Here is a 17,500-nt window from a genome sequence, read left to right as displayed (position 1 = left end):
GAAAACTAAGGGACATTTGACTAGGGGGCATTTGTTGCAGTTTTCATTCTTACTGCCTGACTTTCAAAACAGAAGGAACTTGGAATAAAAATAGTGTGTCTTTGCTGGTTGTACTTGGTGAAATTGGTCAACAATTCTTGAAAATATGTGTGCAGTTTTTTAAGACTTATGAGAAATGCAAAAGCTTATTGCAGGTGCAGGCTACCTATCCATTTGGCCATTAAGAATATGATTTTATAGATAACAAGTATATATAAATTTGACTGATTCCTATTATCAATTAGTTCATAGGAACAATAGATGAGTGTTTACCTGGCAAGCTTCTTTACAGATAAAGCTGAATTTTTAATGTACAACAAGAGTGGTGTTAAATGTACAGCCTAACTCTCCACTATTTCTCTATTAAATTGATCTGGGATAAACTCAGACTTTTTATTCTTTGAAGAAGCTCTGTTTTCATTTTTTCATCCATGTTCATCTATCTAATTTCCACTATCAATGTTTTCATTCTGAGTCATAGCTTTTCTTTAATTTGTGTGTGTACAAACAGTAATAAAGCAATTTACAGTTGTTCTTGCCTGAAGTGCCATTTAGATGTGTTAAAAATTGTTCTTTAGATATCTGGATTTTTTTTTAGCAAGATTTGTAAGCTAATCGAAAAAATGGGGGATAGCCTGCAACAAAAACAAGAGAAACTTCAAAATATGATGGACTCTCCATCTGGATTCATCATAGGGCCAACAGGTTTATGTGTTCTTCAGAGGCTGTCCCACCCATTGTGTTTTGTGGGTTTGTATACCCAGTCATCTTCGTGGCAATCAGGAGTTCAATGTCTTTGAGGATGCGAAGCTACAAATAAGTTGCAGTTATAAATCATGTTTCACTTTGTCATTTTCATTTTTCATGAGAGATTTAACGAAGAATTTTGGCGAGTTTGTGTCCTGCTCAAAGGAAAAATCCTATTTCTTCACTGGGTCACTCTACCTGAACCGATTCTGGATACATTAAGAGATTTCTATGAAAAAGAGTCAGAGATTGCCTCTCTGCTACACTTTTGTAAAATTAGATCAGAAATCTTGGAAAACACAGATATTAAATCAAAGAAATATACAGAATGTATATAATTGGCCGTAAAATAGCAGGTTTCAGGTAGTCTTCCAGCCCAGATAGCACAGTAGCATTATGCCAGTAAGAAATGAAGTACAGTCTGGTGTATCACTGAAGGCTGTGAAATGTAACAATTCATATTACCTAATGACAATTAGAGAAATCTCTTTGCCTAATGGGTTCTGCTGATGTAAATTTCAAGCAGTTTTCAAAATGCCTTGTCCTTTATCTATGGGAAAGAATATATGATGCACACATATGTATCATTCAGTAAAATTCTATTAAAGGCAATATTATCTACATAAATCTGGATTTTTAATAATGGTGTTGACTGCCAGTTTTTTTAATGCTTCTGCCTATCATCATGAAAAACAGGTATATTAGTTCTCTAGCTTATGCAGTTCAACTGTTGAAAATTACAGGAAAAACAAATTTTTTCAGAAAAGCCATTAGAATGTACTGCAAAGCAGGCATGTCTCCATGTATGAGAGCATATACACAGTTAGGGAAATTCAGAGCACATACTACAAAAGCTAACAAAAATATGCCTGGTGCAGGGGAATCTGTATTTCAGACTGAGGAACAGAGGACTCTTGTGGTACTATGAGTCTCGTTAAACACCTTACAGGCTGGAGTCTGTAGCACAGAGTATGAACAAATCAGTGCAGGTTTCAGAGTTAGGTAGATTTTCACTCAGTTTAGATCAAAATATTCATATTTTGCTACATATTATAATAGTAAGAATGTAAGTGTTAGTAAAGTTCTTGCAGGGTTTAAAGGTTAAAGGTAATAGTTTAATCTTCCTCTCTGCCTTCTCATATCTGTGTGACCTGTGCTATTTGAACAGCATCACTGAGATAAAATTGTTATGAGCAGACAAATTCAGATCTCAAGTAAACAGAGGAAATTCTTGGGGCCTTCCTAAGAAATTGAATAGTGACTCTAGTCAGTGAATTTTATTCTTTGCTCATGCATCTCAAAGTTGCAAAAACCTCTTTGTCTTGCCTTTAGTACTTGCTAAACTCAAAATAAAACATTATTGTATAGATATGTGGTGTTTCCAGTGCTACAAAACCAGATGTTACAAACCATAATAACCAAAATTAATCATCTGACATTTAGGTGTCTACTCAAAGTGAGTCTGCACTCCACTGAGAGAGACAGGCACATTCACAGTGTGGGCTTAGTTCCATGTTAAAATAAATCCCTAAATTAAATCAGAGGTACTACCCTCAGGATTTCTTTATTCTGTTGATGATGGAAGGAGAACAGGGATAGATGAGCTTATATTCCTCCCCACAAGTTTCTGAGTGGAAACCTGGCTTGTCTTTTCCATCTGTATTTTAGAGTAAAACCTTTAGAATTTTTATTCTTAAAATTCATTTGATGTTTGCCAAAAGATTATCAGACTTTTATTAAAGGCTGGTATGCTTACTTTCAGACTCTTAATTAGTCAGTGATTTAAGACCATAGTTTACGCTGTGATGAATTGTGTGAAAAGTGGTATTCTGTGTAATATTATATGAGGTAATTTCTTCTAAAAGTAAATTTCAGTGGACTTGTGTTTCTTTTTTCCTAAAGTCTTTTGGGATAGATTCAAGTAATTGAAACATTAGAAGAGGCTTTCCTCCTAAAATTGGCTCATGATTGAATTAATTAATAATAATAATACTATTTTTGCTTATTTGCAGAAGACTGGAATGTCTCACAATATCTCACGAGGCAGTATTTATATGCCAGCTTGCTATTATATACAGAATGTGCATTTGAATTTTGCTAGACAAGCGAGTGGCTGCTTTTTCATGGGTGGAAAGCCTGGCTTGCTGACAGCTCTTTGACTGTGTCCTGGGTAGCTGGAGCAATGGTCTCACCTTGTGTGCCTGCCACAGGCTCTTCCATAGGACTTTTCTCTCCTGCATACACAATCAAACATACTCGCTGTGTCTTTCCCACTCACGTGTATATTCCTGATGTGGGTGTGTGGCTGTTGATGCATTTGCAGACACTTGATCTCACTGTATAAGTGGAAAATAAAGCCATGCCCAAAAGAGTATCTACACAAAAATCATTTCTTAAGAGTTTAGTGGAAAAACTAATAATCTAATGCCAAGGTTTCCCAACTTTCACTTTTCAGTCAGGAATGCTGAGAACAGGATTCTCTCTGCAGAGACCAGGTGACTGAGGTGGCAGTCTTTGCTGTGTACTCTGATACGTCCATGATGTTTTTTATTCCTGTGTAAATAAGTCCTTCTTTAAAGACTAGCTGAGCAAGAATTTTTTTCTTCTACTGAAGTGATTTATGATGCAAAAAAAATTTTAGGCTAAGTTTCTTTATTGTTGAAAACATTTACTACTTAAAGATCCTTATTTTGCTGTATGCCTTAATCATATCCTTTGAAACAGTCTCAATAGATTTTTCTATTCGTAACATTATGACACTTGATAAGATGATTGATTATGAAGTGTTGAGAGCCCTGCCATGTGATCATTTATTTTTAAATACACATTTGTACTAGCCCATGCTTAGATTTCTTGCAGGAATATATAAGAGATGCGAAACATAAAGCTTGAGTCTGATCGAAACTGATGCCTCTGGAAATAGAGTGCCACAGTACTGTGGCCTTAAAATAACAGATTCTGACTGGAACTGGAACTGTACAGTGATAAATACTATGTAAAAAATTATGGTCCATCTTTGGTACAAAATAAAAAAGATGTATTGCTGTGGTGTAGGCAAAGTAAAACATGTTTGACGATGATATCTTTCTTTCCCTGTGCAGGTGCCTGTGTCAGTGGCCATGATGACTCCCCAGGTGATCACCCCTCAGCAAATGCAGCAGATTCTCCAGCAGCAAGTGTTGTCTCCACAGCAGCTTCAAGCACTTCTCCAGCAACAGCAAGCAGTTATGTTGCAGCAGGTAATGTGTGTTACCTGCTTTGGACTGTTAGCATAGGGCATTCACACAAATGTCAAACAGATTTTATGAGTCTTATTTTGTAATATTTCACTGCTCTTTACACCAAAAAGAATGAAAATAAACATGAAACTTGTCAGTCTCCAAATTTACTTTTTTTTAATCACAGAAGTGTGAAATCGCACTTTGAAGCATTCAATATTATGTTAAAACCAGCAACAGCAGCAGTGGCAGATGCATTACAAATACCAAACAAATTGATGTTTAAATTTTCAAGCACTTAGGCACATTTTAATTGTAGACCTGCCAAAGGAAGTGCAAATAGAGTTGTAGATAATTGTTGCTTTAAAATTCATAACATTGTAGTGCTCCCTTTAGTAACATAAATGGTATGCAGTTTATGAAATTTCAGCTTAACAGCTTGTTTTATCAAGGGAAAAGGTTTTCTGTTTTGTTTTTTTGCATACTGAAAATTTGTCCCAGACAAGGCTAAAAAGGAGGAGGATGTTGCTGTTTCCTTAGCACAAAACCTGTCAGCTAATTGCAAAATAGGTGAACTTGTTATTCATACAATAATGATAGAGTCAGTGATCAGTGCCTTGGTGTAACACAGAGTGGATTTTTGGGTGCATGCTTAATTGTCATACAGAAAACGATGTGTCTGTTTGTCATAGTCATAGCTCAGTCACTGAACTGTATGTTTAAACATTTTAATATCCAGTACCATGATTGTTACAGGCAATTCACCTTCAGTTGTGAATCCAACATCCTGCTAAGCAGATTGACAGATTAATTACTTTTTTCCCCTCAGAAGCAGACAGTTTTGTTTGGCCTTAGTGACTTGTAGGTTTCTTGCGAGTGGATGAGTGCAACTTCAGATTTGTTATATAGGACGTGTAAGGAACTTAGGTATAGTTATTTGAGGAGTTAATTTGGCTCTTGCATTCCCTTTAGAATACAGATTTTCTATACCCTTCTGTTTAGGATATTTTGGAATCTGCATTGGAAAATTTCAGAACCGCCTTGGAAAAAAATGTATGTAGATCTGCCTCTTCAAATCACATTTTTTGTTATGAGGTGATACTTAATGGCTACGCTACCATATGCCAATCTAGAAGAGTTTAGGAGATTTATAATACTTGAAACTTTTGCCTTTATTTATTAAAGTCAAAATGGTTTATTCAGCAACAACTACAAGAGTTTTACAAGAAACAGCAAGAGCAGTTACATCTTCAGCTTTTGCAGCAGCAGCAGCAACAGCAGCAGCAACAGCAACAGCAGCAGCAACAACAGCAACAACAGCAGCAGCAGCAACAGCAACAACAGCAGCAGCAGCAGCAGCAACAGCAGCAGCAGCAGCATCCAGGAAAGCAAGCAAAAGAGGTAGGAGCTAAGACCCTTGCTGATGCACACTAGTCTGAACTGTCAGAAGCTTGGAAAAGACAAGACCCGTTTAGATCTTTTCCTGTAGCAAGGATGCAGCTATCAAAGATTCGTTCTTATATTTTTACTGGGCTTAATAGCAGTGCTGGTATAATTCTCCTGCTTCCCTTTCTGAGACACAGGATTTGAGCAGTCGAGTCCTGCTGTCGTCTAATGTCCGCTAATGAATCTGAGTGTGCAAAGAACAAACTGTGGTGGACTCTGGACTGATTATCTTGTATTCACAGGCAATCTGTGTTGGGAAGGAGCCTTACTTTTCTCAGTGGCACAGCTCAGAGAGCATGCAAATTTAGTCCATGGCTGAAAAAGAGCGATTGAGCACAGATTTCAAAGTCATAGGCCCCTGATTAATGAACTGCTACTGTAGGTTTGAAGTGGCAAGTAGAAAGTTACAGTTTGATGTGCTCATAAATCAACCTGACAAGTGGGTTTCTCAGGCCTAGCTTGCACTTGTCAGCAAACTGCATCAAATATAAACAGAATACAAACAAAACATGTTGAAGTAGTTAAATTGATCAGCAGGTATCCTAGACGTTGTCTTCAAGCTGCCCATTATGCAAACGTCGAGGAAGCAGTTGTGACCTCCTGAGGCTTTGTTTCTGTTTGGATTTGTGAATAGAATTTCAGACAGCCATCAACTACGGAATAGAAATTGCTCCCTTATTTCTCCGGAGGCTCTGGGCAATCCACATGACTTGCTCCATTATGCAGTCTGTTTTCCAGTGAGCGCATCAGAAGTTTCTCTTTTCCCCAAACTAGAAAGGAAAGGTCTTCCACAGCAGCTTGTCTTTTTCTCAAGTGTGACTGCCTTCTCATACCCTCCCGAGTCTTTGTAGACTCAAGTTTGTCTTGAAATGCCTCACAAAATTGGAACCTGTACTTGTGCTCTGTAATAGGGCATTTCGTTGCCTTGAATGCCATGCTCCTTGTAATATATTCCAACATGAAAAGAGAGTGAGCTAACAGGCTGGTGAAAGGAAGGCTACATCCCAGTTTACTAATAGATCACTGGAGACCATGTTCATGGGCCACTGCAGACCAAACTTAGTCAATTGGAAAAACAAGAGTGCCTTCAAATCACAGGCTGCTGTAAGAAGTTATACGTTTAGCATAGATAAATTTGTTATCATCTGCCATGAGCTGAGCTTTTTTTTTTTATTTGAAACAGCTGTTACAGACTTTTTCTTGACCCTTTTCTTAAGTGTGTCATTAAGTGTATCTTGCCATTTTCCCTAAAACCTAATAGCTTAAATGAATGTAATAGAAAATTTCAAACACTTTCACTGCCTGAGTAGTCTACAAATAACATTATTATTTAATAAATTAATTTTAAAAGAAAGAAGCTGATTTTATGGTTTTGGCTTTCTAGCCTTGACTGCGCACTTTACTTTTTGCTGCATTTGCTTTTTCTTTTTTTCCCCCCCATTCTCTTTGTAGCAGCAGCAGCAGCAGCAGCAGTTGGCAGCCCAGCAGCTTGTCTTCCAGCAGCAGCTCCTCCAGATGCAACAACTTCAGCAGCAGCAACATCTGCTGAACCTTCAGCGTCAGGGACTCATTTCCATCCCACCTGGCCAGTCTGCTCTTCCTGTCCAGTCTCTGCCACAAGGTATTTCAGTAATACATGATTGGAGAAATTTCTGAATTCACAACTTTTTAACCATTCCATTTGCATCCGAACTTCAGAAGTTTTTCTTCAGAATTATGACACTTAAGCATACTTTGTAATTGAAACTTTATTATTCATATTACCAAATTTTCTAGATGCTGATAAATTTTATACTTTTGGAAAAATAAAGACAGATTTTTAGTGTTTTTGTCCTAGACGGAAGGGGCATATTTATTGAGCTTATGTGCTGAAAACAATTTCTAATAGCAGCACAATTCAAGCATCATTGCTTTTCTCTGAGGAATCACTGAAATCTGATTTAGTGGAATGTTATTTCATTTAATATAAGCAAACAGGTATAAAATACATCCGACAGTGATATTAAAGCCATTCAAAAGCTCGCTTATTTTTCTTTCTCTTCTAAGAAAATAAAGTCTTTGGCATTGAAAAGCACTTTGATTCATCAATTTATGACTGGTGAATTTAGGGACAAGCCTTTAGGATTTATTTTCTTTTTTATTCCTTTGTATTAAATAGAACAACAAGTTTTGAAGGTGGTGTTTCCAATAGTAATGAACTTTGACTGACAAATGACCGTAAAGACTTTTTGAAAAAAAAAAATTCCTTTTGTCACTTTGATCAGGATTTCTCGATGATGAAAATGAGCTCAAAATCTACTACTACTTGAAAGAAAATAGGGCACACACTTTTGAAACATAAATTAACATGGAGATAAATGCTGCTTATGTTTTAAGATAAGGTCAGAGTCTTCCCATCTAGGGGACTCTGTCTATAACCTGTGAGGTATGTGTTTCTGTTTGTTTTACCATAGAGATTTGAGCTTAGTGTCTGTCATAAAAATTATACAATAATCTGATCTCAGATACCCCAGTCCTGAAATGAGCATTGTTTAGACTATGTTTATGACAGATAACATTATTTTTAATTGGTGTTTATGCATGTAACTTGTTCCTCCTTTGGTTTCCTTTGAAATCAAAGCCTCAGAAATCAAATGAGCAAAAGCAGAGTACACAGCAAATAGACAATGGTCTAAAAATACCCCCAAAACCCCAAACCAAAACAAACAAAAAATAGACCACAACAATGAGATTACGAATAAATGTGTAATTTCATTGTTTAAAAATCTGTGTAACAAAGCTATGACACAACCATATCCAAAGTCGTGAAAGCTACAAGGAAAACAAGTCCTACTACGCCAAAGAGAACAGCAGTGGGGAGACAAGTTGATTCATAAATCTGGAGATGAGAGACTGGTAATTCTTGTTTCTTTTTTGTAGGATTGGCTTGGACCAGAGTCAAAAAAAGCATGAAACACAGCTTCCCTCTGAACTGCTTTACCTTTTGAAATCTCCTCTTGTGCCATCTGTTGCTAGAGGAATTCCTCAGATTTTCTCTCACATTAAGCTATCTCCATAGATTTCCCTCAGCACTCCTGCCTCATTGCATTGATATTCATTGTTTAATGCAACACTCATTCATCTGCTAGTATAAAAACAGAGAAAAAAAACATGTTTAATAGTTCTTAGGAGTAAACAATTATTTTAAAGACCTTTCTTCCACTCAAAGGATTAAGTCCAACTGAAGTCATAACAAAAAAGATTGGTAATAAAGAAATTACAAAATTTTATAGTTAAAATCTATATGGATTGTGATCTATATGGATTGTTGAAGTAAATTAATCTCTTTTTTGCTTTGCCTTGATGTTTTTTCCTAATAATGAACTACATACAAGTATTTATTTCTTCCATTTTTAAATTAAACCTTCAGAATTGAATTAAGTTAACCACTTTTGAATTAAGATAGCCACTAGATGTGGTAAAAGTACGGTTTTCTGCTTCTGCTGTGCTGTGAGAGGTATAAGATAGCTTTGCAGAAGGTTTTACATGTATAACACCAATATTTTATATGCATCCTTCCAGTTTGCTCAGTTACATGGATGGCTAGAACACAGAAAGTAGCACGGGATATTTGTGTTTGCAAGTTATTGGTCATAAAGAGTCCCAAAACCACAAATTATTATTGGCAAAGTGTGAAAATATGTATCTTATAAATACAGCTTTGAGGTTTGCATATATAAACAGTATTTTCTTCAGGTATAGTTTCTGCCTTCAAAGAGCAAGAATGTTTCCCATATTTTCTTGATGGTCAGGTATCACAAATAAGATGCAATAGGTGTTTTAGCATCTGTTTTGTGACCAGGTCTTCACTATGCTGTATCTAAAATCAGTGATTTGCTGTGAGTTATTTCCATATATTGTTGCATTGATGCTAGTTAAATGCAAAGAACTGTAAATCACAGCAGTAAAAAACCCCAAGCAAATGAAACAAACAAAAAACCACCAAAATGCCAAGTCTAGATCGGTCCATGTTGGAAAAGGAAAAATTTATGGTTTTTATAAGTGATGGTTTTATTAAACATTTATTGAAACATCAAAATAGAGTAGGTAGAGGTTAAAAGAGCTATGAAAGTAATGTTAAAACCCCCAAATTCTTGGTGTTTGTAAATTTCATAGGAAATCAGTATTTGACCTTTTTATCATAGTTCATAATTTTTATTCCACTCTTGGTCCTGTTTTTGATCCTTTCCCCTTAAATATATTTCCCCTTAAATTTAGTGTGGGGAGGGCATTTTAAGGGTTGTCACAGCCTATGAAACTTTAAAACTTACCCTACTTTTACGTCCAGACTGAAATGTCTGTCAGCCTTTTCACAAGCCTCTAGTAAAAAAAGAGTTGGCCTTTTTTAGACGTAGAAATCACAAAATTGCCATAATTTACAATAATTACAAATCCGCTTATTAACTTTATACTTTTTAAGTCCCTGCCCGTAATCCTTCTATCCTAAAAGGCAGCCTTTCCGAGTCCTCTGAAGAAGTGATCAAGTTAACCAGCCTGAGCCTAGAGAGAAATTTCTGCTTTAAAAAACCCTAGGTGAGGTAGGGCAGGACCAGCCGGGCAGGATGTCCCTGCCCATGGAGAGACCATTGCAGCAGCTGCTGCCAGCCCTCCTGCATTCACTCCGCTTGTGGGGCAGCTCTAACTCAGCTCACTCACAACCCAAAGTGTGATGGTCTCCAATTAAATTCCTCTCACTAGAAGATGTGATATCTGATTACCTATACAGATGGTTTTATTCTTGGGGTTTGGTTTTTTTTTCAGTACAGAATTAGTTTATGTTTTTAACAGCTGGAGGAAGACTTTGAAGTAAATAGTGTACTTTGTATATCATGCCACCTAAATGAATACATTCTTTCATTTTGATTTGTGAGTACATTTGCAGATAACTGTTATTTACAACACTAGAGTGGGTTTTTTGCAGTGTTGCTGGACCATACCTCATGAACTCAGCAGTAATTACTTACCTTCATTAAACAATTACAACCAGTATTACCATCACTCCCGTTACCCATCTCTAATGCAATAAATTAGAGCCTGGCTTCTTTGCTCGCTTCCTAAAAACGTAGGGGTTTTTCTATACAAATATGGTATAAAGTCCAGTTGTAGGGCTTGCAGTCAGCTCTTTTTCACTTTTTTCTTTAGCTGAGTTTGCCAGTGGGGGTTGGTATCTAAAGTAAGGAATCAGGACTCAAAGCAGTAATCTAAAAATGAGCTGGTTTCATAATTAAGAAAAAAATCCCCTCCACCCATTTTGTTTACTACTTCCTCCAGAAATTAATGTTTCTGTAAATAACTACTAATCTTTTTAATAGCTTTGAATACTTCATGGTGAGATAGCTACTGAGAAAAAATAAAGAACTTCCTGTTTTTTCTTCATAATTTTTTTGTTGAATCTCGTTTAGTAGTCTGAATTTATATGTTCTCAAAATAAAAAATTATCTAATAAATAGATTTGTTTTGCATTCCAGCAGGTCTAGATACCATGACCATATGTTACCTAATTTTGGTTGTTGAGACAAATAGAGAAGGCAGATTTTGAGATACCTCTGGAAAAAACCATGTCAGGCTGAAGAACCTGGCTTTGAAATCACAAGATCTCTGGGCTTCATATTCTTTTCTGCATTTAATCTAGTATTTTTCAAAAGTGATATGTCAAACTTACAAAGTCTGGAAGTGACAGAACATATATATATTTCTGATGAGCTCTTCATCTTTCAAAATCTAGTTTCCTATCTTAGCTGCATCTTCAGTGCCTAGATAAGAGAATGCTCACAGCCCTTCTCTTGCCTGTGTTTTGAAGTCTTTACTTCAGGCAGAAGCATATTGTACTGTAGGTTTCCATGACTTCATACAAACTTGAGCCAGACAACCCTAACACATATGTATGAATACATTCAACATGCTTTTTGTGACCAAGGATGAATCCTAGAAACTACAAATTTCCAGGCTGCAAGTGGAGTAGAGAGCAGTTTTAAGCTCTCTGTTGTTTTATGTTTATGAATTTATGGATTTATGAATTTATGAATTTATGTTTTCCTACATGTTGATTGTGCTGGTAAAACAGCATCAGCTTTATTGTTGGCATTAATCCATTAATAACACTGAGCTCATTATATGAAACTCTTTATTTTGTTATATTAGTGGGGCTCTCTTTCATTTTATAGCTGGCTTAAGTCCTGCTGAGATTCAGCAGTTATGGAAAGAAGTGACTGGAGTTCACAGTATGGAAGACAATGGCATTAAACATGGAGGGCTAGACCTCACTACTAACAATTCCTCCTCTACTACCTCCTCCACCACTTCCAAAGCATCACCACCAATAACTCATCATTCCATAGTGAATGGACAGTCTTCAGTTCTAAATGCAAGGCGAGACAGGTAATTCTGATGAGATTTCAACTGTGCTTATCGTTTGACGTGAAGCGGTTGTATAACATCTTAAATCACATGATTTCCAATCAAAAAAACCACCTTACAGAGATTGTGGAAACCTGATTTTCCAGAATTGTTTATCAGTTGGGCATAATTTTCAGTAATAATGTCTAACTGTGACGACACAACAAAATTACCTGCATGTGGTTTTGTAACTCACAAAGTTATGGTAGTTTGGGTCAAAGTTAATCACAGGATCAGGTGGGCTGGTGTAGGGGTGTAAATGCACATTTGATGGCACTTTTGTAGGTGCATAGTTTCATTCATGTTTAACACACCTGGCAGTCAGGCCCTTACTTGAATCTCACTCCTGGTTTCGTTGACAAAGTAAATCTATATGAGTTGTCAAGGCTGTAATTCAGTGGAAAGATTCTGTATTAAAAGTGCTTGAAACCAGTATATTAAAGCATCTCTCATGTTGTTTGTTTCTTGTGAAAAGGACCACTATATTTTCTGTCTTTTATGCTTGACAGTAATGAAGTTGACATACTCCCTACAAATTTTCCATGTTGTTAGTGTAATACAGTAGGATTCCACCATATGGATGAAGTTAAAATTCTTTTTGGACACATTGACAGATATTATTTACTTTTCCTTAATTTCAAGTAATGAATTATATACAAGACCATGTATTATCTGTAACACTTAGCAGTAAATATATTAGTGTAGTGAGATATAGATGATCCCAATATAAGATGAAATTGAATTGTATCTGTATAACCTAAATTATAAGTAATTGTCTTTTCAAAAAAATTTTCCATTTAATTATTTTAATACTTATGAGACTATGATTTAAGTATCTCTCATGCTCATATGACTGTGAGAACAGTTTTCAATCATTATTTTGTATTATTTAAAAATCTGAATATCTTTGTAGTAATACTTTTAGTTAGTATCACTTTTGTGCTTATATCTCGCAGAATGGTTCTTTGCTTCAGTATGTCACCTACATCCATGGAATAATTCCCTGAATTTCTTTGATAACTCATCATGGATGAAACAATATGAAACAATTGCAGAGGTTCCAGAAAAAGTCATGGAGTACAGCTAGAGATTTTTATGAAGCCACATAGTTAATGAAAGCAATGCTTGTGAACAAAAATATTTATAAATGGAAGCAACTTTATTTTTATACACATTGAGCAGAAAATTCAAATATTATTTTGGACATTCAAAATATTCAGGAATTCTGACTGTCAGTCTTCAATATTTATACTCAGAATTGATTATTTCTGAGTGTATTTTTTATTTATAGGTAAATGTTACACCAAGGTCATATGGCATAATTAGCATATGGTATTATACAGTCATCTTATTTTTTCATCCTTTATTAACAGTCATCTTTGGCTCTATTTCTTCTCTAATTGGAACATCATCTAGCCTTGGCAGTTGAACTATTCAATAGAACGATTAAATTTTTCTGACTGCTCTGAGCTAAATTGACCTGTTTTGACCTGTTTGTCACTGATCGTAACCTGACAGGCGCTAGCAGCCTCCAACGATTATGGCTTTGGAGATGAATCTGATGCCTTATTCTTTTGCTACAGCTCGTCACATGAGGAGACTGGGGCCTCCCATACTCTCTATGGTCATGGAGTTTGCAAATGGCCTGGCTGTGAAAGCGTTTGTGAAGATTTTGGACAATTTTTAAAGTAGGTGGATTTTTATTCATTGGTACAAAACGGTTCAAGGCAAGGGAAAGTGAAAGACAGCAAACAAAGTTTTACTGTAAACCATATCAGAGATTTTTTTGTGTGTATTTCATGCAACTGGATAATCGAGGCTATCGGCAGAGGGTCAAATTGTTATCCTTTCTTTCATGTCAAACACTTTTGCAGGCCTTTCAATAGCACAGTGTTTAATCCTCTTATTATCCTTTACTGAAATGGAGCCTCAGAAAATTTGAAGAGATGCTTTAGATTTTATATTGGATAGTAGGAGTATGAAAAAGCACATTTTAAATTCTGACAGTTGGTGTGAAGTGGGAATTACTGAGTGTAGTATAAATAAAAAAGCACAGAGGCCTAAGCATGACCATTTAACTCTCACTTGCTAATCTATTTTTGCTTTTATTCTTGCATGTGCACAAGATACATAAAAAACCCACAGTGTACAGGTGGGTTTGTACCTTTCAGGAATGAAAAGTGATGTCATTGATTTTTCAGCATTTGGTTTAGCCAGATATTTTCTAAATCTTAGCATTTAGAAAATAAGTGACTCAGCTTTTCCTTTTCATCTACAGCTTCAAACTGCAATGGGTTTCTGCAATTTTTCCTTTTTATTTATTTCAAAGTATTTACTAGTATTTCTGCGTTCATTTGAATTTTCAACAACAGTACTGATTTGCTACCTATGTGCATTATGGACTGGTCTTTGTTAGAAGAGCTATACTCATTTGGCATGCAATAGATCTTAATGGAAAGCTACAGATAGGCTTATATAGATGAGTAACTTCAGGGACTGAGACTCTTATGTTGTCATGGTGCAGCTAACAGGGTGAATGAACTGTTTCATGCTTCATCAACAATTAAGTTAATTAGCTCATTTGAAATTGCACTGCTTTGTTGCCAGGATGTTGGCAGAAACATCAAAAGATGTGTTTACAAATGGCAAACTACGGGGTATATAACAGGAGCACCTTAACAGCAGACCATACCCGCTCAGGATTACAATAACTTTTATAATATAATTATGGTGATACTATTCAGAAAGTATTTGCAAGGCTTTCTCTGTCTTTCAGTTTTAAATTAAGTAACTTACACTGACTTGCAAATTGTATGTAGGTATCACTCCTGACAAATTTTTGTTTATTAGTGCATTAAGTGGAATGTCAAAACAATGGCTTATTATTAAAGAAAACTATATAGGATTTAAAAGAACCTGATTTACATAAGTTTGTATTAAAAGGAAAATGAAATCTCCCAAATTCAATGTAGTGTTTTAAGTATTATTAATAATAAGAATTTAAACTCATTTAGCTTAAGCATTTTCCTTTTCAAGAAAAACTAGGTTTCCTGAATGCGTCCATCCATCTAGCCTATAGTGATGCTAATTCTTTGGGCAGACTTTGCACATCCATTATGTCAGGTCTCTTGTTATAATCCATGATCAGTAAAACCATTTTGATTAAGGCAGTGTAGTGCCAGGTTTACAGATGCTCTTGCTTTCCTCAACCAAATAACCCAGGAAAACGTGAAAGTGACACATAACATCTTGATAATTCTGGTGCAGAAGCAATCAGGGTTTACAGCAGTGTCACGGCTTTTTGTCTTATACATCAGCAGAAGCTGTCCGAGACTATTTTGTTATTTCTTCTCTTCACTCAAGTCTGTTTACTGTGCCCTTAAAACAAATAAGAAGTCATGATGCTGAATAGGAGAGTTTGTTTATGAAATAGAAATATTTCTTCCTTTTACACTAGCGTTAAGATGGAAATCAATACATAACCTTGCGTTAGATCCTTTAGTACCTTTTCATGTTCACGCTAATGCAAAATCCCCATTACAATTAAAAAACATTTTCTTTCAATTAAATATCAACTTTTAGCCCAAAGATTGACCATTTTTCCAACCCATTAACTTTATAGGGGATGACAGGACTAATGGCTGTAGTTTTCAGGGCTTTGCTCTTAGTCTAATCTTTGTTGCACTGTTTCAGGTTCTCTGACTTGAAACAATATGATACCTGTGTTAAGAGAGTTAATGCAAGTATATTGTACCAAAATGAAATATTAATAAGGTACTCTACCCCAGTCTTATAGTCTGTATTTCTGTAATATGCTTATGACAACTTTGAAGAGTCCCTGGTTTATGAAGTGACCTGCAACTTCTGCTCAGAAAACAGTTTACTTAGCAGCTTGATGAAAAAAAAGAAAAACAAGCAGAGGCTTCAAGAAGGAGGATTAGGACAGAAAATACCAGTTGGGCTTCACTTGGCTAATCAGGGAAATGATTTAGGGTGACATGACAAATAACTTTCAATAAATGACTTAATGCTACAAAAAGCCACTTTCACCATCCTCTTTTTTTTTTTTTTTAAGCCAAACAGAATTATTCCTATTTTTAAGGTAATTTGAGGACATTCCAATTAGCTACAGTTCTTTTCAGGTGTTCTGATGACTCAAGAACTATCACATTAAGTGAAACTAGATCAATGCACAGAAACATATGCAATGGTTTCAAGTACAGCAAATCTTCTTCATGGTAAATTTCTGTATATGTAACAAAACCTAAACCCATATGCTTTCTTTGGTATCCCCGACGACAGACACAAACCCATGGTTTATATTTCTGTCTTTGTAAGGTGGTATTAACTTACAGGTGCTCATGCATGCAAGATCACTTTGACTATTGAGTAAAAACAGCTTTTGGCTTAAAAAATGCTTCAGCATTTAATGACAAATCAGAAAATGTCACTACATAGCTACAAAAAAGATGACATGATTTAAAGAAAATTTTTGGCCCTGACATGATTTAATAAGTGTCAAAATGCTTATGAAAACTCAGAACTTTGCTGTGAAACAAGTGTTGACAGAAACTAACCATTTTCAGGTCTCTAAGTAAGGAAACCAATAGATCTCTCAAAGCATTTAATATTATTCTTCATGATGGTTTTTTAAAGGTCAGAATGCAATAACATATAACAAAACTTCAGGGCATTTTGTCTGCAAAATTAATTATCATTCCACTGGTCCTAAGTCAGTTTGAGTAGGAAGGATTTTACTCACTGTGCTCAGACCAGAAGGTTTACAATACAACATTCCAGCCAGCAGACAAGTGTTCTTTAACCTGCATGCGGCAGACGCCAGCAAACATAACACAAGCAGCAGTACAAAGATCAGTAATGTTTTCATCTATAGAGACAAGGGAAAAGAAATCATGATAGACAAGATAGGCCAGCTTTCCAGTTTCTATATGGGGCATGTTTAAAAGTCTATAAGGAATAGTGACCAAGCATCATAGTCAGGAGGACAGAAACAAAACCATATAAAGAAATAACTTAATTAAATATAATTAGTACCATATAAAAAATGCTAGTTTTTTGGGTTTTTTTTCCCCTCTTTCAACTGCAAAGTGATACACAACGTTATGTACTTTCCTACTTAGAGTGCATTGTTGTTTTTTTCGGTCTTTTACTAGGTGGTATGGCTGTAAAATGATGACCTCAAGATTCTTCTTTGAACTTGTCAGAATGTTGTTTCTTTTGGTGACAGTGCCACCATCTCTCAAAACTAAGGCATCTGACATAATCAGCTAAATGAAAAGTGACAGCTAACATTTTGTATTTAAACTCCTGTCAGTGTTTAAACATAAAAAGCTTGATGCAAAATAAATCAAACACCACTGATATGCAAGTGAAACATTTTGTTAAAACAATCCCTGACACACTTGGATTCCAAGCTGATCTCACTTCAGCTTTTGAAATGTTGCAAGCAAAAATGGGTTTGCAATTCTTTCGGTTAGAACTGATAACTTACAACGTGCATTGGAAGTTATCAAGTACATTTACACCTGGAAGAAGGATAGAACACACATTAGGCAATTGAAAGGATCCTTTATTGTGCTTTTTGTCATTCTGAA

The 17,500-nt window shown here is 35.7% G+C and overlaps 1 protein-coding gene across 1 annotated transcript in view; it reads left to right on the top strand.

Annotated features, from left to right (window-relative positions):
- The window catches only part of FOXP2 (forkhead box P2), a 341,521-nt gene that overhangs the window by 274,928 nt on the left and 49,093 nt on the right, over positions 1-17,500 (top strand). Inside the window, exons 5-10 of the mRNA XM_050969956.1 lie at positions 3,888-4,025; positions 5,208-5,405; positions 5,985-5,987; positions 6,903-7,071; positions 11,654-11,867; positions 13,469-13,573. Of these exons, the coding sequence (XP_050825913.1) occupies positions 3,888-4,025; positions 5,208-5,405; positions 5,985-5,987; positions 6,903-7,071; positions 11,654-11,867; positions 13,469-13,573 (827 nt within the window). The remainder of the gene's footprint in view (positions 1-3,887; positions 4,026-5,207; positions 5,406-5,984; positions 5,988-6,902; positions 7,072-11,653; positions 11,868-13,468; positions 13,574-17,500) is intronic.

This window comes from Serinus canaria, chromosome 1A, assembly GCF_022539315.1.
Source record: "Serinus canaria isolate serCan28SL12 chromosome 1A, serCan2020, whole genome shotgun sequence".
In the NCBI taxonomy this organism is placed as follows: Eukaryota; Metazoa; Chordata; class Aves; order Passeriformes; family Fringillidae; genus Serinus; species Serinus canaria.
This window is presented reverse-complemented; position numbering and strand designations above follow the sequence as displayed.